The 17,312-nt window shown below is 41.4% G+C and overlaps 2 protein-coding genes across 3 annotated transcripts; both read right to left on the bottom strand.

The window, feature by feature from the left end:
* Positions 1–290: 290 nt before the first annotated feature.
* ruvbl2 (RuvB-like AAA ATPase 2) lies at positions 291–5,946 on the bottom strand. The gene is made up of 14 exons (XM_071901419.2): positions 5,904–5,946; positions 5,305–5,359; positions 5,056–5,111; positions 4,181–4,322; positions 3,886–4,015; positions 3,742–3,808; positions 3,049–3,155; positions 2,812–2,905; positions 2,245–2,463; positions 2,049–2,167; positions 1,833–1,952; positions 1,612–1,741; positions 1,170–1,284; positions 291–671 (listed from the first exon to the last, which is right to left on the bottom strand). Exons 1-14 carry the CDS (start codon positions 5,913–5,915, stop codon positions 646–648), a joined length of 1,392 nt encoding a protein of 463 aa, XP_071757520.1. The 5' UTR covers positions 5,916–5,946; the 3' UTR covers positions 291–645.
* A 4,834-nt stretch (positions 5,947–10,780) lies between these two features.
* Positions 10,781–16,503, bottom strand: ftr83 (finTRIM family, member 83). 2 transcript variants are annotated; one of them, XM_078286645.1, is made up of 8 exons: positions 15,848–16,503; positions 15,267–15,362; positions 14,836–15,069; positions 14,151–14,310; positions 13,934–13,990; positions 12,998–13,066; positions 11,962–12,043; positions 11,547–11,683 (listed from the first exon to the last, which is right to left on the bottom strand). In XM_078286645.1, the coding sequence occupies exons 1-7, from the start codon at positions 16,421–16,423 to the stop codon at positions 11,991–11,993; spliced, it is 1,245 nt and encodes a 414-aa protein (XP_078142771.1). In that variant the 5' UTR covers positions 16,424–16,503; the 3' UTR covers positions 11,547–11,683; positions 11,962–11,990. The 2 variants fall into 2 exon arrangements, with proteins under 2 accessions (XP_071757174.2, XP_078142771.1); XM_071901073.2 differs by lacking the exon at positions 11,962–12,043 and having other exon boundaries at positions 10,781–11,683.
* Positions 16,504–17,312: the final 809 nt, after the last annotated feature.

Genomic DNA, 17,312 nt, shown 5'->3' with positions numbered 1-17,312 from the left:
AGGTTCAGCAGCAACACAGTGTTTCCCTCCTCAAATCTTTTGCCTTTAGTTTATTTGTCATCTTGTCCTGTTGTTTTTTCTTTTCTTTATCCAATATCCTCATATTGTTGTCTTTTGTATCATGTATGGAGGAGGTCATTTACAGTTATATAGACCGCCTTGCTGTAAGAATGGACTGTGATTGGTGTGCGTGGCGATCAGCTGATAGATGACTAGCAACACGTGACTTCCGTGTCGTGCCTGAACTAACGCGATGCTTCATGACAAGGGAGGAAAAAAAGAACACAAACTGTACTCACAAAAGCTTGTTTTTTAATAAACTCCATAAAAATAAACCACATGTAAAGATAAGTCAACAAAACAAGAGAGGAATGGATATTCCTGCCACCAAGGCCTCAATGAAGAACAGATTTGTGGTAAATTCAGAAATTGTGAATTAAGTCGAATTTAATTCAATAAATTTGAATTCAAACAGAATTAAAACTGGAGAGTAGAAGCATTCTGCTCATGGTCGGGTTCTAAAATTCAAACCTATTCCAATTTGCTGAATTCAGATTTAAGTCAAATTCACTTCTGAATCGACTCCAACCCCAATGAACCAGTGACAACGTAAAAACTTCACAGGAAAAAAAATCTTCATCTTCATTAGGAGGTGTCCATATTTGACGCTTCTGAAATGTAAGAGAGAGATCTTAGAACTTGGTGACTATCATTTGCATCAATCGGCTCCCAAGCTACATTCACCTGCCTACGCACAGGAAAACAACATTCTTCACTGACTAGCAAGGCATTTGATTTATTATTTGTTTTTGTTTTTTAATGACAGGTATGGAGTGCTGAGCCTACTTGAACAATGTGAAGTGCATTTAAATTGTTTCATACTTCTCTCCTGCACTGTGCAACTGCTATCCAATCGGCACCCTACAGAGCAGTGATAATAAGCCATCATAATGTCAAATATCCCTCCCAAACTGAAATCTTCAGTGAGTGGAGTAGATTGCAGGGGATGGTCCTGGAGAATCGCCTGTTTCAGCACTTAGATGTGATGTTGCAATCTGCTCTGTGCAAGCAGGGATGCTTTTTGCCTTACTGTGTGAATGCAGCCTAAATATGAATTGCTGACTTGTCTAATCCATACCAGAGACACAGAGGATTAACAGTAAACTTACGCGTTTCGTTGAAGAGGAAGGAATCCTGATACTCCTTCATGTACTGAGAGGATCTGGATTCGTCCAGGAACAGAGAGTAAACTCTTTTAATGTCCTCCACCTGCACCTCTGTCCCCTGAGGAGGCAAACACACAGATGTCTGAGGCTGAAGGCAACCATTAATAAAGTATAGCTCAAGCAAGTAAGTACAAGGTGCGCTTCAATGGTGTGAAAACATAACTAGTGGTTCTCTTTGGAAACAGGGGTAACAAAGCACTCAGAAAAAAAATCACCAATCCTTTATAGCACTTGGTAGATTTGTGTCATGGAACTATAAAGTACAATCTATCAAAAGAAAAAAAATCATTGGTTCATGTTGATGACAATGGCTTTTAATCCTTGTTACAGTGGTGGCAATGCGATCTTCTTATCTCTTATAAAGATGGTTGCGACTGAGGCTTACCCTGCGTTTGCGACACACCAAGCCAGCGGTGCTGATCAGCTGGATGGCGTAGCGCAGCGATGTCTCCAGGCCGATGCGGGTCAGGACCGTGTGAGCCTCCTCGCTCAGCTCCACATCCTCCTCCTCACACCTGAGATAAAACCACGCAGGTGTAATTCAGTGTTATAACACTGGGAAGAAGGAAACAAAAGTTTGCTGGCGAGATGAACGTGGACTCTCACCGGATCTTGAGGATCTGCCTGGTCTCTTTCTCGGTGTAGGGCGAGGTGGCGATGATGAGCAGGCGGTCCAGCAGGTCAATGGGGATGCCGTGGGGACTCTGGTAGTTTGTGCCGCGGATACTGAGAGAGAGAAACACAGAGTGAATATTCAGCCATGGTGAGACACCTCACAGGGTCAGACGGGGGGGAAAGGGAGAAGTGGACAGCGGACAGTACCGAGTGATGCCTCTGTTGGTGGCCATGATGAGAACTGGGGACAAGTCGCTCTCCAAGGCACGGTTCAGGAAGGAAAAGCACTCCATGTCCAGCATATGGACCTCGTCAATAAATAACACCTGGAACAACATACGAGGACAATCAGTCAAGGACAATCACAAAAACAAACACACACACACACACACTCCCAACCTACCCCTGGAATGATCTCAGCCTTGCCCTCCTCCCTCCACTCAGACACTTTAGCGTTGATCTGCTCGCGGACTTCAGACTTGATCTCTCCAGTGTCTCCGGAGAAGAGGGCCAGGAAGCCCTGCGTGCGGCTGTTGATGACGTCAATCTCATGGAGGGACACCGTATGCACCACCTCTTTCCTCTTCTGCAGCTCCCCCTCTGGACACTGTACAAACTGCGTCTAGAAGGACAAAAATTTTAAAAGTGATCAATAAATGGATATTCTACTAAGCGGTATGGTTATATTAGGCTACTTTCAATTCAAAACAAGTCAGGCCAATGGATTTTGAGCCAATGAGCGGTTAAATGAAGGTGGTAAATATGGTACAGATGATAACTACCATTTCTTTGTGTCATTTTTTAAATCTAACAACCCCGATTTGTACACAAATTTCAATGCTAAAATTCCAAACAGGTATCAATTGATAGTGACTGGCCTTTCTAATGTTAAAATCTGCTGTTTGTGAGTGCGAGTTTGGTACTACTGCTGTAAAATTTCACAGCTCTATCAGCTCTAGTTGTAGTGTACCTGAGCTCCCATGGCATCATAGTCTCTGGCTCTGGTGAAGGAACGGCCCAGCTTGCTGATCTTCCCGGTGGCTTTGTCAATGGTAATGACATCTCTAATAGAGAGAGAGGGGGCAGAGAGAAAAGACAGGAGAGACCAGGTCAGGCTGTATGATAGGAAACAGTAATATACAGAAAGATAATAGATCCTGGCAAGCAAAGATCAAGGTGTCAAGAGATTAACAAGAGATTAGCTCACCCTGCCTGAACCTTCTCTTTACTGAGACTCTCAATCATCTTGTTGCCCAAGTCATAGACCGTCTCCATCTCAGTGGTCTTTAGAGTCAGCTTGCCCACCTTGGCACCCTGAGAGACAAAGTTAAACATAGTAAGAAAAATGATTTGTCTGGAATGACACTACAGTGTGTAATGTTCTGAGTTGTAAATAAAATGTTTAAATATTGTCTTTTCATCAAACAAATGAGCCAACTAAAACAGCCTAAGAATTTTTTACTGAGCCAAATCAGGAAAAGCATATGAAATGCTAGAATTTTTTTGATAAGGCAAATAGAGTGAATGTTATTTAAAAACTGCTTATCTATTTAGAAAATGTGTAGTTTGCATATAATGCAAACAAAACATCCCAATTAAATGCATTACATAATAACTTTGTAACAAACAAATAACTTTGTAACAAAAACTGAAATAAGTCAGAGCATGAAGGAATATTTCTGTGTGACTGTTATTTCAATGGATATCAACAGGCATTACAATTCAATGCAAAGACATCATTGATGAAACAGATGATGGCATTCCAGCAATAACCTATAGTGAGCAGCTGAGCTGATATATATATAGTGCTCTATTAAATATTTTCCAATTTAGGGATAAAGAATTGAAAGTGTAAAGCATGAATTCCCCCGCAGCCTAAGACAGAGTGTAAACAACTTACCGTTCCAGTGGCTGGCCTATCAATCTGGATCTCCACCACCTCTCCTTCAATAATCTCCGTCTCCTCTCTGCAAAAACACACTGAATAGCAATTCATTTCGCAAAATGGGAATTACAAACACAATTATTCTGTTTGCTTACTCACTTGATTCTCACTCCAATGGCTTTTCTAAAAGCTTGGCTGAGTGCCTCGGTCTTGCTCATCTCCAGGGAGAAGATCTCACTACCAGCCAGCGCTGTGAAGGGCGTATCAGGGCCAAGGGACTGGGCAATACCTGCATAAGCAACAGATAACTCATACTCAACTAGTGAATCTGGGAGAAGGAACTCTTCCTCTAAGGAAGATATGATTGAAGCCAATAATATCAATGCCAGACAACAACAGAACAACATTTCCAGGGAAGTAAAATCTCCCAAAAAGATCCCAATGTTGGCCTTACCCATAGCGATGGCAGTCTTTCCTGTGCCAGGTTGGCCAGCTATCAACACAGCCCTGCCGGCGATGTGGCCATCTTTGATCATCTCCAGGATGACCCCCGCTGCCCGACGGGAGGCCAGCTGGCCGACCATCCCTTCGGACACCTGCAGCAGAGGGGGAGCAGGTATTCTTCAACCCCAAATCAACACATATTGATGCACATCTGTGCCTCTAGCATGTTCAGCAGATCAGCACAAGGAACAGACGTGTGACCAGCTGTATGTGCAGCACTCCACTACAGCCTATGATTGTTTTGATATGCATTTCTTTAGCAGCAGAATACACAAACAGAACTAAGATGTGAGACATGCGCCTGCAGATATTTTCCAATGGTTGCACAGCAGTGTAGATAGATTTACTGTAAAACTGTTTCCTGTTAGCTCTAGAATAGTCAGTGTAGTTTTGTAGGTGTAAAGATTCTGAATAGGAAAATGACAAATGTCACAAAAATGGAATATGATAAAAAAATAATAATAATCATTTCAAATACATGGCTAAAATGTTTAGAACACTAATAGGTATTTTAACTAAAAGACTAAAAACAAAGCAAATGGCTTGTTCCCAAGTGATAATTTCTGCAACAACCTTCAGAGCTTTTCCATCAGCAAAATTTCTGCCTGTTGAGGATAAGGCAACATGGCTCATTGGAGGTTTTCTTCTTTTCTATGGTGCGAAGCAGGTTATGTGTACAAGTGCAGATCCCTGGGCAGGACATCAGATCCTCCCAGGAATTTACTCCAAATACATCTCTTTTAATGGTGAGTGCCAGAGAAAGAACAGGTCCCACTTTTCACAGCTATGGACTAGTGGACTAGTGACTTTAGGACTTGACCCTACCTGTCTTGGCTCCAAAGCATCATCCAAGCCAAGGCCACGAATGTGAGAATGTGCACCTAAACACAAATCAAAAATAAATGTGTTAACAGTAACCACATTTGGGAGAGAAACTGAAGATCAGGTAGCACTTGCATCAACTTAAATTAGGGCTGATCTAAAACATAGTTATTTAAATAATCTAATCAGTGCAGGCAGATTTAAGACTTTTATTAGTATGTAACCATGGAAACAGCTAAACAGTCGGGTTACCTATCCTCTCGATCCGTGTGATGTCACGAACCTCCGGAACCTTTGTTGTCGCCATCTGTATTAACGTTAAAAACAGGCAGAAGAAATGTCGTAAATACAGAAGTGTTAAAGCTAGGTTAGCTAACCAAACTTGAAATCATTTTACTTGACTAGAGTTGGTCCTGGTCAGTCAGTTGTCATAGAGACAGGGTGTAGCGCATGCCACAACAGTGGCACAGCGACACACGTTGGGAAGCTATGTATTTTAGCATTAACCAACGTCCTATAGCTATAACTTTGTCATATTTGTCTTTTACACTAAACTACGAACAGCACATACGTCAGAAGAATAACCTTGAGTGAAATGGCTTTCGGTAGTTACAAGCCTTGCCTGCTCGACAGTGCTCAAACAGCCAAATGTAATGCTAACGCTAGCTAATGTTATGTTAGCAAGCTAGCTCCATTCATATGTTTCTGTCTTGCTCATCTGTAACTAGTCAGACCCCGTCGAAGAAATTTTGAATAGAGCGACTGGCAAAATGTAAATAATAACGTGTATGCTACGGTATCGAGCCATGCAAGAACAAGGTCTAATATACTCCAAATGAATCAAAACTCACCTGTGCAGCCATACTTGCGGGTGAAAATGCGGCGCTTCTCTCAGATGGTGCACAGGGTAAATGTGTCCGAAGAGAAACACATACTTCTTTTTCTGTGAGATTTCAGACGGACTGCCGCCCATAGGAAAATATGCACACAGAATTAACTTGCAACTCAAGGTAGATAGATAGATAGATAGATAGATAGATAGATAGATAGATAGATAGATAGATATTAATTAGTTCCAAATCCAGATTGATCACTGTCCACATCATTTAATCCATCTGTAAGACCTCCAAGTCTGTTTTAAATGGTCTTCAACAAAATGGCAATCACATATTACCCACACACACACACACACACACACACACACACACACTCATAAATTAAGTCTATGAGTTTATCAAGTAAGACGTTTAACCTTTTATCATCTGAGGCTTTTTACTCCTGTTCTCTCACTACAACTAGCCTTGTCATGTGCAGTAAAACCCTGCACTGACCCAGGTGTTGTTCTTGAAAATGTCAGGTGTGCAGTTACTTTGCCTACACACATGATCTTATGGAAAGAGGAGCCTTGTAAAACAAACAAACAAAGTGAGGATAGGTTGAATTTGTTCAGGGAGGTCCTTTTTGATCTATTGTTGAAGTAGCCAAATAATGAAAGAGTGTGGTGACTGTTTGCAAGGTAAGCCATAGATAAGCAGGGCCAATACTGTAACCGGAACCAGGAGCAGAGAAGACTTTTTTGTATATTTCCACATGTACTTCCTTCATCTTCTAATTTCTAACCTCTGCCCCTGCTGCAGTCCTCCAGTGTGGCTGCACAGTGGCCAATGATAGCCTTGGCTATACTGCTTGCAGCACTGCACACATTCCTCCACTGGGGGTAGCTGCTCTCTCTAGTAGGTGGGTGGAGGAGCCAGTCAAGCTCATCTACTGACTTTACAGATGTAAGAGTTTCACTGGCTACACACCAAATGAACTTATATTGAACAAAACTGTACCAACGTTCTGTATTTTACCACCAATGCTCTTTAACTTTTTATAGCTCTTTGTCACCAGTTTTCTGTGTAAACATGAAATAATGTGCAATGAAAATAGATTTACCCTGATCAAATATATGTTGTTGACACTGTGTATGTAGCATGCAGCAGCTGACATCATCAAACCCCTGGACATATGAGGCGATGTAACAGGTTTTAAGTACTTGGGAAATAAGATCTTTTAAAGCCTGTCTTTCTCAGTCATGTGGTTAATGTATTTAAAAGGGCGCAGCAACTCCCCTAGGAAATCTCAGAAGCTTCAACTTGAGTAGGAAGGTCTTCACACACGTGGACTAATCCCTTGTGAAAAGTGTAATAGCATTCAATCTGGTCTCCTGGTGAAGTAACAATGTCAAAAATAAATCCCAATTTGAGAAGATATGTCAGCCAAGGAAACAAAATCACTGGACAACAGCACACTTTTTCATCCTCTTTGCTGTCTTCAAAGTGCTCCCTTAAGGTTGCAGTTTTAGGATTCCACAAACTAAACTCACTCATCAAAACACCACAAAGACAAGGACTTTGCAAACTGCAGAGGATTAGTACTGAAACAAAATATCTTTTTTTTCTCCCTGCACTCAGTTGTGATGTGTCTTGGCCTTGGTTTGTGTTGTATGTTCTGACGTTTACAGTATAATGCAAACTGAGCTGTTCGATACCAGAGACATTTCTTTTTTTTATTAAATGGACACTGTAACCACTAAAATAAATGATGCTTGAGAGAACCATACATGGTATAAATCAAAGATTTACATGTACTAACTGTCAAAATGTATGGACCTGTCAAAGTCCACTACAAACAACTTTTGTTATTACAAGCAAATCAGATTCAGTGAAGAGAAAAAACACCACCTGTTTGAGTTGTTTGAGTTATTTTAGTTAGTTAATTTATTTTACAGCCAGCTAATTACGGTGTAACTAGTTTGTAATTATGGGGTACTAATAAAATAACAATGCTGTAGTTACAGGGTAACAAAACAAGAAGTCCAGGAATTAACGGTGAACAATTTTGTAATTATGAGAGATTTATAAGGTACTTATGATGTAACTGTTTTCGTAATTACTGCATACTTCAAAAATAATTACAGGGTACAATAGCATAATTATGGGGAACAAAACAAATGTTTTCCGTGCTCAAAGGTTGATGCACTGGAAAAAGGCCATTGTAAAGTGCTACCCATGTTTCTATTAACTACATGGGTTGATGCACAGGTTGATCTGGAAAAAATACATTCTACACCTGAACAGCTGAATTGAAGATGAATAACTTTTATTTTATTTTCCTAAAGTATCCCCTCAGATATGATAGTAGGTAGTAGTAATAGGTAATACTAATATATAGTAGTAATAGTAGTAGGTAGTAGTAAGATTAGAGTGGACTTGGAGAAGGAGGAAGAACAATGTCCTTTTATCATCAAGAGGGAAACGGTCAACTCTTGTGCACAGATTGAGGCCGCTGCTGAAAGCTCTGTCACCGTCCTGCATCAACCTGAATGTTGCGAGGGAACAAAAGTCACTGTCCTCTCTGCTGGACCTGACAATATCTCCACCTCAGAGGAGGCTCTCCCCGTCTCTCCTGCTGAAAACACCCTGATTCACCTGCTTCAGGAAGGATCAACCAACCTGCTTCAGGAGTCCCAGGCTCCAGCTATCCAAGTTGAGGTCAAAGCTCCACCAAGCCTTGTGGTTGAAACTGTAAAGGACACCAAGGATCTGTCCGGTCTGACCCTGGAAAAGACACTTCCACCTGTCCAACTGGTCAAACCTACAGGACCTCAGAGTTTCAGTGCCAAAGACAGCCTGTCGACAAAACCAAAGAAGAAGAAGAAGCGTGGCTTCTTTTCTTGGCTATCCCGCATATTCCGGCGGAAGAACAAGAAATCTGCAGACAACATGGCTGCAACAGCAGAGACGCCGCTCCAACAGACCTGCCAAACAGAAGCAGATGAGCCAAAGTCCTGCTTGAACATCCTCTCACCTGCAGTCCACTTCTGAACTCCTGTCATCTTCCTATCCACTTCACAGAAGTGAACAACTGAATCATTTTATTTGAATACATTTATTTGCACACTACTGTTACAGTGTCTTTGCACATTTCTTCAAAACACACCTTTATTCCTGCAGTTATGGGTAACCAAGCAGTGAAAGTGTAATGGAATTAGTAAATATATGTTGTCCATTAACATTTTCTATAATATATTATATTATATAATATAATCAATATTTATTGTAAATGTAGCAGTTTTTTCACAGAGAGTCCATTTTGGTTTTAATATACCACTTGTTTTCTGTAAAAAAGACAAAAAACAAAAAAACCTCATATAAAATTATTATTATTATTATTATTGTTATTATTATTACAAAATTGTTACCCCGGACTTCTTGTCTTGTTACCCTGTAACTACAGCATTGTTATTTTATTAGTACCCCATAATTACAAATTAGTTACACCGTAATTAGTGGGCTGTAAAATAAAGCATTACCATTTCTTTTTATGATGTAAATAACTACAACTCCACTTTTGGCTGTTTATAGCACAGTTATTCTGGTAAAAAAGTTTGAAGTTGAGTTTGCATCACTAATGTGGTAAAATGAACAGTGACCTCTTGAGAATGAAAATTTTGAAATATGTTGGAATCCGACTGGACAAAAAGTCAGTCTGGTTCAAAATACCATCAACACCAAGAAATGCTGCCAGAAGAATCTCAACCCTCTGTGAACTCAGAGCGCTCTCAGTCACACCTCACCTACTCCTACACAACTTCTTGAAATCACACACAATCTCTCTAACACAACTGAACCCCCAGTCCCAACCTCTCAGACCTCAACAAAACCAACACTGCAGTCACACACAAACCACTGACCATAACGCATGACCATGAACATCCCCTCACTGTTTCACTCTCCTCCCCTCTGACAACTGATCCAGGTCTCTGATCTGCAAAGCGGCCCACTATGGCAAGAGCTTTTCACCTTCTGCCATCACTGCTCAAAGCAAACTGCATCAATAACACATTATTATTTCAATTATGTCTTTGACTGTTGGTGACTCTTTAGTTGTTGTTTTTTTTACATGCCATGTAACCTAATGCCATTTGGATGATAAATATCTATCTTCAGTCATTTACAGTAGTTTGCGCACCCGCTGACTTTTTGCACATTTTCTTGTGCTGCAGTAGAAAATTCTAGACATTAATGCGAAGATATAATCATCTTCAAATGAAAGAAAAAATCTGGCGTACAAAAGAACACACCCTCTTATTTGATTTGAGCTAAACTGCATCAATGGTAAATAATTGTTCCAGCTTTTTGTATCCTATAGGAAGTGAACAATATTTTCCTTTCAAAATTGTTCTAATTCTTCCATTTTGAAAAAAAAAAGCTGAAATTGGGTCCTTTAGTACATCTCAATAGAAATGTAGTGTCTAGAATGGACTCTAATTCATCGCATAGCATAGTGTGAAATGTGTGTCTAGTGTAAAATGTGTGGTTCAAGTATTGTATTGGAGTCCAGTCCCATTTTTATAATGGAAGTTAATCAGGAAACTGGACTGTAGGCACCATGTATTTTTCACATCTAGTAGTAGGTGAGTGACTTTTTTTTTGTCTTGAAACATCAAAAAACTTGTGGATAGTGTTTCCCTAGCTGGTTAAATAAAGGTTATGACTGACTGACTGACTGACTTATTGACTGACTGAATGTTGAGTTTTCTTTCACTTCCTGTTTCAGATGTTTGGTTTGTAGGCAAATGAGTAATTAGCCTAGAGAGTAGACGGTATGTAGAAACTTTGTGATGGAGATGGAGGAGAGGAATGGAGTGAAAATGCAACAATGATTTCACAGTTTAGACTTTTTACAAAATGTTTATTGATAAATATATAAAAGTGTGAATTTCATTATAGGCTATATACATGATCATGTAAAATATTTCTGTAATCAAATGCAGCCTACTTTCTTTTTAATGGTTATTTGGATAGACATTCACTTTGTATATCAGATTTTGCAATTCACACACCTTGATTTGACATACTGCAGAACATTCACTATTATCATAAACATTTCCCGTGTACACCAGATATTCAGCATATAGTCTATAAGATGACATATTCACTGTTGTAAAAATACTTTGTTGCCATATCATCTCTGATACCAACATCTTTTGTTCTGCAAATCTCTAACAAAACTGAATCAGGGTCATACATTGATCATTGGAGGTTCCTGTTATGTTATCACAGCTGGCTGATAGTGATGGCTGACTCATACCAAACCCAGAAGCCTGCGTAGACGGCTTCGCTGAAGGAGGCCTTGAAGCGGTGGATGAGAGACATGGTGTCCCCTACGCTGTAGAAGGACAGGGTGCCTGCTGCGTGGTCCAGGAACACCCCGATGCGGGACGAGTACGGCGCCTCGATCTCCTGCTGGTCCTTGCTGTGGCGGGCCGAGTAGCTGGAGTCGGAGCAGAAGAGGCTCCAGGACTTGCGGTTGTAGCCGATGCGGCAGCTGTCGCCGTAACCCGTCCTCTTGATGCCCTTGTAGGTGATTCCGACGGCGGCCCCCTCCCCGCTCCACTCCACCTCCCAGTAGTAGGCGCCTCCGGAGAGGGGCTCCTTACACAGGACCTGGGGCAGGCAGTCGAACCGGGAGGAGCTGTCGTCGTACGACTGGGGGTCTCTCTTGAGGGTGGCTTTCTTGTTTCCCCGAGACAAGTAGAGCTGTCTGTAGGCTGTGTTAGGGTCCAGAGTGAGCTGACAAGCATCTATGGGAGGAGACAGAAGACATATGGAACAATTGGTCTTCAGATTTTGCAACAGGCAGTTATCTTAATTGGCTTGGGTTAAATGTAAATGAGGAAAGTTTCTATTTCTCAGCAGCTCAAGTACCCTTCCACCTTTGCACCCCCAACAGCAAGGTCATAGTAGTTAGTTGAATGGCAATTACAGCTGTTAGTTCTGTTAGATATTTAACTAACTGATGCTATGATGGGATTCATAGGGGAAAGCGTGAGACCCTCTGGCTGGGTTAGATGTCACCTGCCTGCTGCTGTGAACCTCCACCTCAGCAGGTCACAGTTGGTGGGACACCCGGTGGCCTCGGCTAGATCTGGGCGGCCTATTATCTGGAATGCCAGAGGTATCAACACTATTTGTGACTTAAACTACAAACAGAAGTCCATCTAACAGTGCATCTTAAACTATAAGCTGGGACCCACAGTGGGTTGCTGGACTGTTTCTGGTCAGCCCCCACATGGCAAGATTGCAAGCAAGCTTTAAAGCCCCGACTCTTTTTAAATTTTCAAACAGGCAAAGTAGCAGTAAAAACTGGTTACTGCCAGCAGGAAAAGGCAAAGCTGCAGGTTTTAATTTTGGTTGGGATTGTGACTGTTAGAAACAATCAGACATCACTTCCTGAGATTAACTGTTTTTCAGAGAAGCTTAGAGATTTGAAAGGGTGCTGAGGCCACTGGAGGGTGTCTTTAGTCAGCCTGGGCCCTAGGGCACATTTATGGAAAAGTATTAAAATATTCTTTTCACTGAGATACCACTACTTCAATGGAATATTAATCAAATTGAAGTAAAGGTAAACGTCTTTAAAACTACTCAAGTGAAAGAGTAGTTTAGTCACTTGTGAATTAATTTTGTACATATCCTCAAATTGCCCCCACTCTGAATTATTAATTAATTTACCTGTTGTTGAATCTGATTGGTCATCATCAACAACGCTAGGTTTTGCTTATATTAACTGTGATGCCAGAATGATTATGTTTGACTACAAACACCCATTGCCATTGTCCTCATACATATATAATAGCATATATTTTTACTCAAGTAAAAGCAGGAGGAAACACTTAAGATGCTGATCAGGTAAAATGACAAAACTGTGAAAGTAGTTCACACTTAATAGTCGAACATTGTAAGACATGATAACTGAAATCTGATTCTGTGGTCAACCACAGGGTCTGACAAAGAACCTCATCAGCACCTGATTTGCCTCATCTATTCAATTATTAAAGGCAGAGCATTATAATAATCTGTTCGACTGCAGAAAACAGCATTCTGAGAAACTGACTCACATTTCAGGAAGTCGTCCCTGTGCTGGGGTTCTTGGGTTGGCACAGACTTGTACATGGCAACTTCATCAGCTGTGAAAAGAAATATGTACAGCATATTAGTATTAAAGAATGGTGGCATATTGAATTTCCATGCCTTGAGATGAAAGATTTGTTTATAAATGAAGCATTTTACTGTTATTTTCAGAGTTAGTTTCTATGAAATGAAGTTACTAGTTTCAGTAATTAGAGGTAATTGCCTCAAATGGAAGAAATCCACTCTGAAATACAAATCCACATATGTGATCCCAATGATTTTGATCAGATTGACCAAGATCAAGATCAACAACTCTCACCAAAAGCTAGATTCCAGAGATTGAAAACTCTGTGAGGCGCATGGGAGCTTGACTTGGTGGACTCACAGAGTTTGACCTGTTACCTGATACCAAATGAACTTATAGAAATGCTAACTCTCTGTGCATTGAATTAGTAAATGTGTCCATATCGTTGTAAAATCACCCTGGATGGGTACTGTGTCTATCACACAGTCCACAAATCCTTTCACTATCAATGGAGGAGCTGTTAAACATTTTGCTTGATGACATCACTGATTCAAATCTTGGCTCTTTCCATTCCAGTTACGGGAAACACTTGTTCATGTGCGCAAATACAGATTGAACTTTCCAAGACCATTGGAATAACTTGTATAACTTAGCGGAATTCTATTTTAGAGGTTGCTTGAAGTGTGTTTATGTAAACTCTCTCGCAGTTTGGCATCTTAAGAATTATCAGTCAAAGTAAACATCTAACCATGTGGCTACTGAGTGACCTCAGCCTACCCTCTAATAAATATCACGGTGCTCAGGCCACGTCCCAAATCAAACAAAATTGTCTTTCTGCAACTAAAAAGGAAATTGTAAATCCATTTGAATTTCCCTGGTCGAATTAAGATAAACTCACCTTTCAGTGTCCTTCTCTTTTTGGCTTCATCCAGCTGGCAGAAAGGCATTTTGTTGACTGCAATGATGAAAATGAATAGTTGAGTTAACATGGTAATAAATACCTGTGAAAATTTGGTGTTGCACCAAAGGCCTAAATTGTAATCAGATCATCATGTTTACTTTTATATTATTCAGTTTTTTGAATAACAAGCCCTTAATCCTGTCTTCTCACTCACCTGACTTGGCTACCTTGACCAGTTCTTCATTGCTGAATTCGTTGAGGTGTTGTTTCATCTCGGAGACGGCCTTAGTGACCGGGCCGAAGGAGAAGTAGGGGTTGACAGTCACTGTAGGCAGCTCCTCAGCCTCCGTCTGGGCTATCAGCATGTGGTAGCTCTAATGAAGAGAAAATAGCGATACACTTATGAGAATGTGTGTTTTCAATTAAATTCTACAACATGCAGCATATTTTCAATGGGGCTTTTACATTACAAATTGCATAACGTTTGACTGATACATCTTTCAAACATAAGAACAAAGTTAGTTTTGTTAAGTGTCACTCCAATGATGTATTTATATATCATAACACAATATATTGTGATACAAAGCATTATTGAACTGGAAAATGCATTGGGATATCAGTTATAGCTATAATCAGAAATATAACTAGATAAGCTAGATAAATATAGCTAGATAAGAAAATTCACACATCGCCTTTACAAATTCATGCCAAGATAGCAAGGCATTGTTCTAATCAATTTGATATTAGCCTCATATTAAGAAGGCAAAACTATCCAAGCATAAACTATTTACAACCTTATTTAAACTAACTTAATTTCTGATATTGTGTCAGATTGTGAGACCAGTATTGTATCTATCTGAACTTATCATCGTGTCCCTGTTCAGTGTGTGTCCAGTCACCTGGATGAAGTGGATGTGGTCCTCAGTGCGGGACAGCTGGGTGATCTCGCCGTCTCTCCTCTTCAGGTCGGCGATCTCGTGGCTCAGCCGCTCCATGTGGCCCTCGGCGTTGTTGAGCGCTGCTTTCTTATTGGAGGAGATCAGCTTGGCCATCTCCTGCTGCATCCTCTCAATGGAGCGCAGCATGTCCCCGAAGAGCTTCTCACACTCTTGCATGGCTCTCTGGGCTGAGTTCTGCACAGGAAACAAGGAAGCATGCCATAAATCAACTGGGTGCCGTACTGGTTTTACCGCTACACTGAGAGAAGCTGTCATCGCTGTTGTGCGAAGGAATGTTTTCTGTGTGTCGGTGGTTGATTTTGCTGATAGTCCGTTCAATCTGTAGTGGTTAGTCTGGTCTTGTCTGTCTGTCGGACAATAGTGGCACAAACCTTGAGTGAGTCCACAGCTTGTTTCAGCTCCTCCATCTGCTTCAGCCGATCATGGATCTTCTCCTGGATCTCAGCCTGGGTGGCGCCCAGCCGTTGCTATGAGGAAAACAGCAGACAGTGTTAGAAGAAAACAATGCAACAGCACGTCAACAAGTCAAGTTGACTGAGTCAATGTCAAAACATTTTCTTTAACATATTAATTAGGCTTCACAATACAATGAACATAGCTCGAGGCCAATGTTTGAAGCTGTACATTGAAGTTACAGCTTATTCATGAGGGTGGGTCTCACTAAGTGCTGGAGGCTTTAGGTTAGGGGCTTGGCATATCTAACTAGCTACTGCTCCATGTATTACCTGTCATTTAGTCTTTTGTGTGCTGCAAAGAGCTATAATACATATCAGCCTGTATTCAAAAATGTCAAAAAGTCATGTCATGGTTATGGCATGCAACAAAGTGACTGTCATGTTGAGCAAAGCACATTCTAGTATTCTTAGTAAGCCTGTAAGTAAGCAGATTACTGTCTGAAACATCAGTATTGTCATCATGAGCCTGTTTACAGACAGAAACAGTGAAGTCTTACCTGCTCCTCGGCTCTCTCCTGCTCAGCAGACACCATGTCGTGACCTTTGTGTTCCTTCACCGTACACAGCACACAGATGCACATCTGGTCGGTCCGACAGAACAGCTCCAGACCCTTCTGGTGCTGGGGACAGATCTGCCTGTCCAGGTGGCCGATCTCATCCACCAGCTTGTGCCTTTTGAAAGTGGCCGCTTCGTAGTGGGGCTTTAGATGCTTCTCGCAGTAGGAAGCCAGGCACATCAGGCAGCTCTTGACGGCCTTGTGCTTCTTGCCGACACAGATGTCGCAGCCCACATCCTGGGGTCCTGCGAAGTTGTAGTCGGGGGACGGAGGTGGAGGTGGAAAGGATTCGGAGGCACGCGGGGCGGAGGTGTGCCGGGAGCCTCCTATGCGCCGCGGGCTGGGCCTCTTGTTGTAGGTGACCCTGCACTGGGGGCACAGGTAGGAGCCTGTGTGGTCAGCATGGTCCCAATATGTCTTCAGGCACACAGAGCAGAAGGTGTGGCCACAGGGAATGGACACTGGTTCCCTGAGGTACTCCTTGCACAGGTGGCAGCCGTCCTGGTCAGATGACATGGGTCCAACTGGGTGCTGTTTCTTCTAATGCAGTGAAGATGCTGTGAAGCTAGTCTGTCGGTTGTGAGTTCCTCCCTATGTCAGCACAGAGGCAAAGTGATCTCACAGGTACGACTGGCGCATGTTATATAGAGTAAACAGAGAGGGAGGCTAAACTGGTTAAGCCGAAACCAGTAAAAAGAGGGCGGGGTGAGGAGAGGACAGAGTGAACACCATCAGTTAGGGAATGCAAGTAGAATGAATGAAATGTGTGATCATATGATACAAGTTACACACTTCAATATTGTGGACAAAAATACAATTCATCAAAGTTGATCGTATTTTATATAGAAACCACACAACACAAAAAGACAACCCCTGAGGTTTGCTAAGATATTTTTGAGAAGAGATGAAAATTTGTTATTTGTTTCCTACAAATAGCCCAGTGAAAGTAAAATGACTTTGAGAAGTAATTAGCCATCTATAAGGGTGCACAGTATGAAGAAGCCAGAGAAATGGTGTGTCACATTTTACTGTTGAATTTACTCAAATACATACGGTTGCCTAGAGACAGATCCTTGCCTTTGAGGATATGGTGGATATCCAGTCAGGCCAAGGCACAAACTGACCTCTTGGTAAAGGGAGTCAGTGATGATGCTTTTGTTCACAGTGACTAATGTCAAAGCTAGTCTACTCTACTGGTAATGCATTGTATAATGGCCTCAATATGTGCATCAGCAGTGACTCATCACTGCAGCATAGTCATTTGATGGAGTGCAGTGATGCAAAACTACATGACATAATATACAGAAATGTTGGCCTTGGTTTAATTAAATTGGTTTGGTCTTCAGGAGGCAGTTTGATTTCAAGTGTTCACCTTACCATGTAGCTACCTGTAACCAGTTAATTA

This window comes from Centroberyx gerrardi, chromosome 11, assembly GCF_048128805.1.
Source record: "Centroberyx gerrardi isolate f3 chromosome 11, fCenGer3.hap1.cur.20231027, whole genome shotgun sequence".
NCBI classification, from domain to species: domain Eukaryota; kingdom Metazoa; phylum Chordata; class Actinopteri; order Beryciformes; family Berycidae; genus Centroberyx; species Centroberyx gerrardi.
The sequence above is the reverse complement of the archived record's forward strand: the minus strand, read 5'-3'. Positions and strand labels throughout refer to the sequence as shown.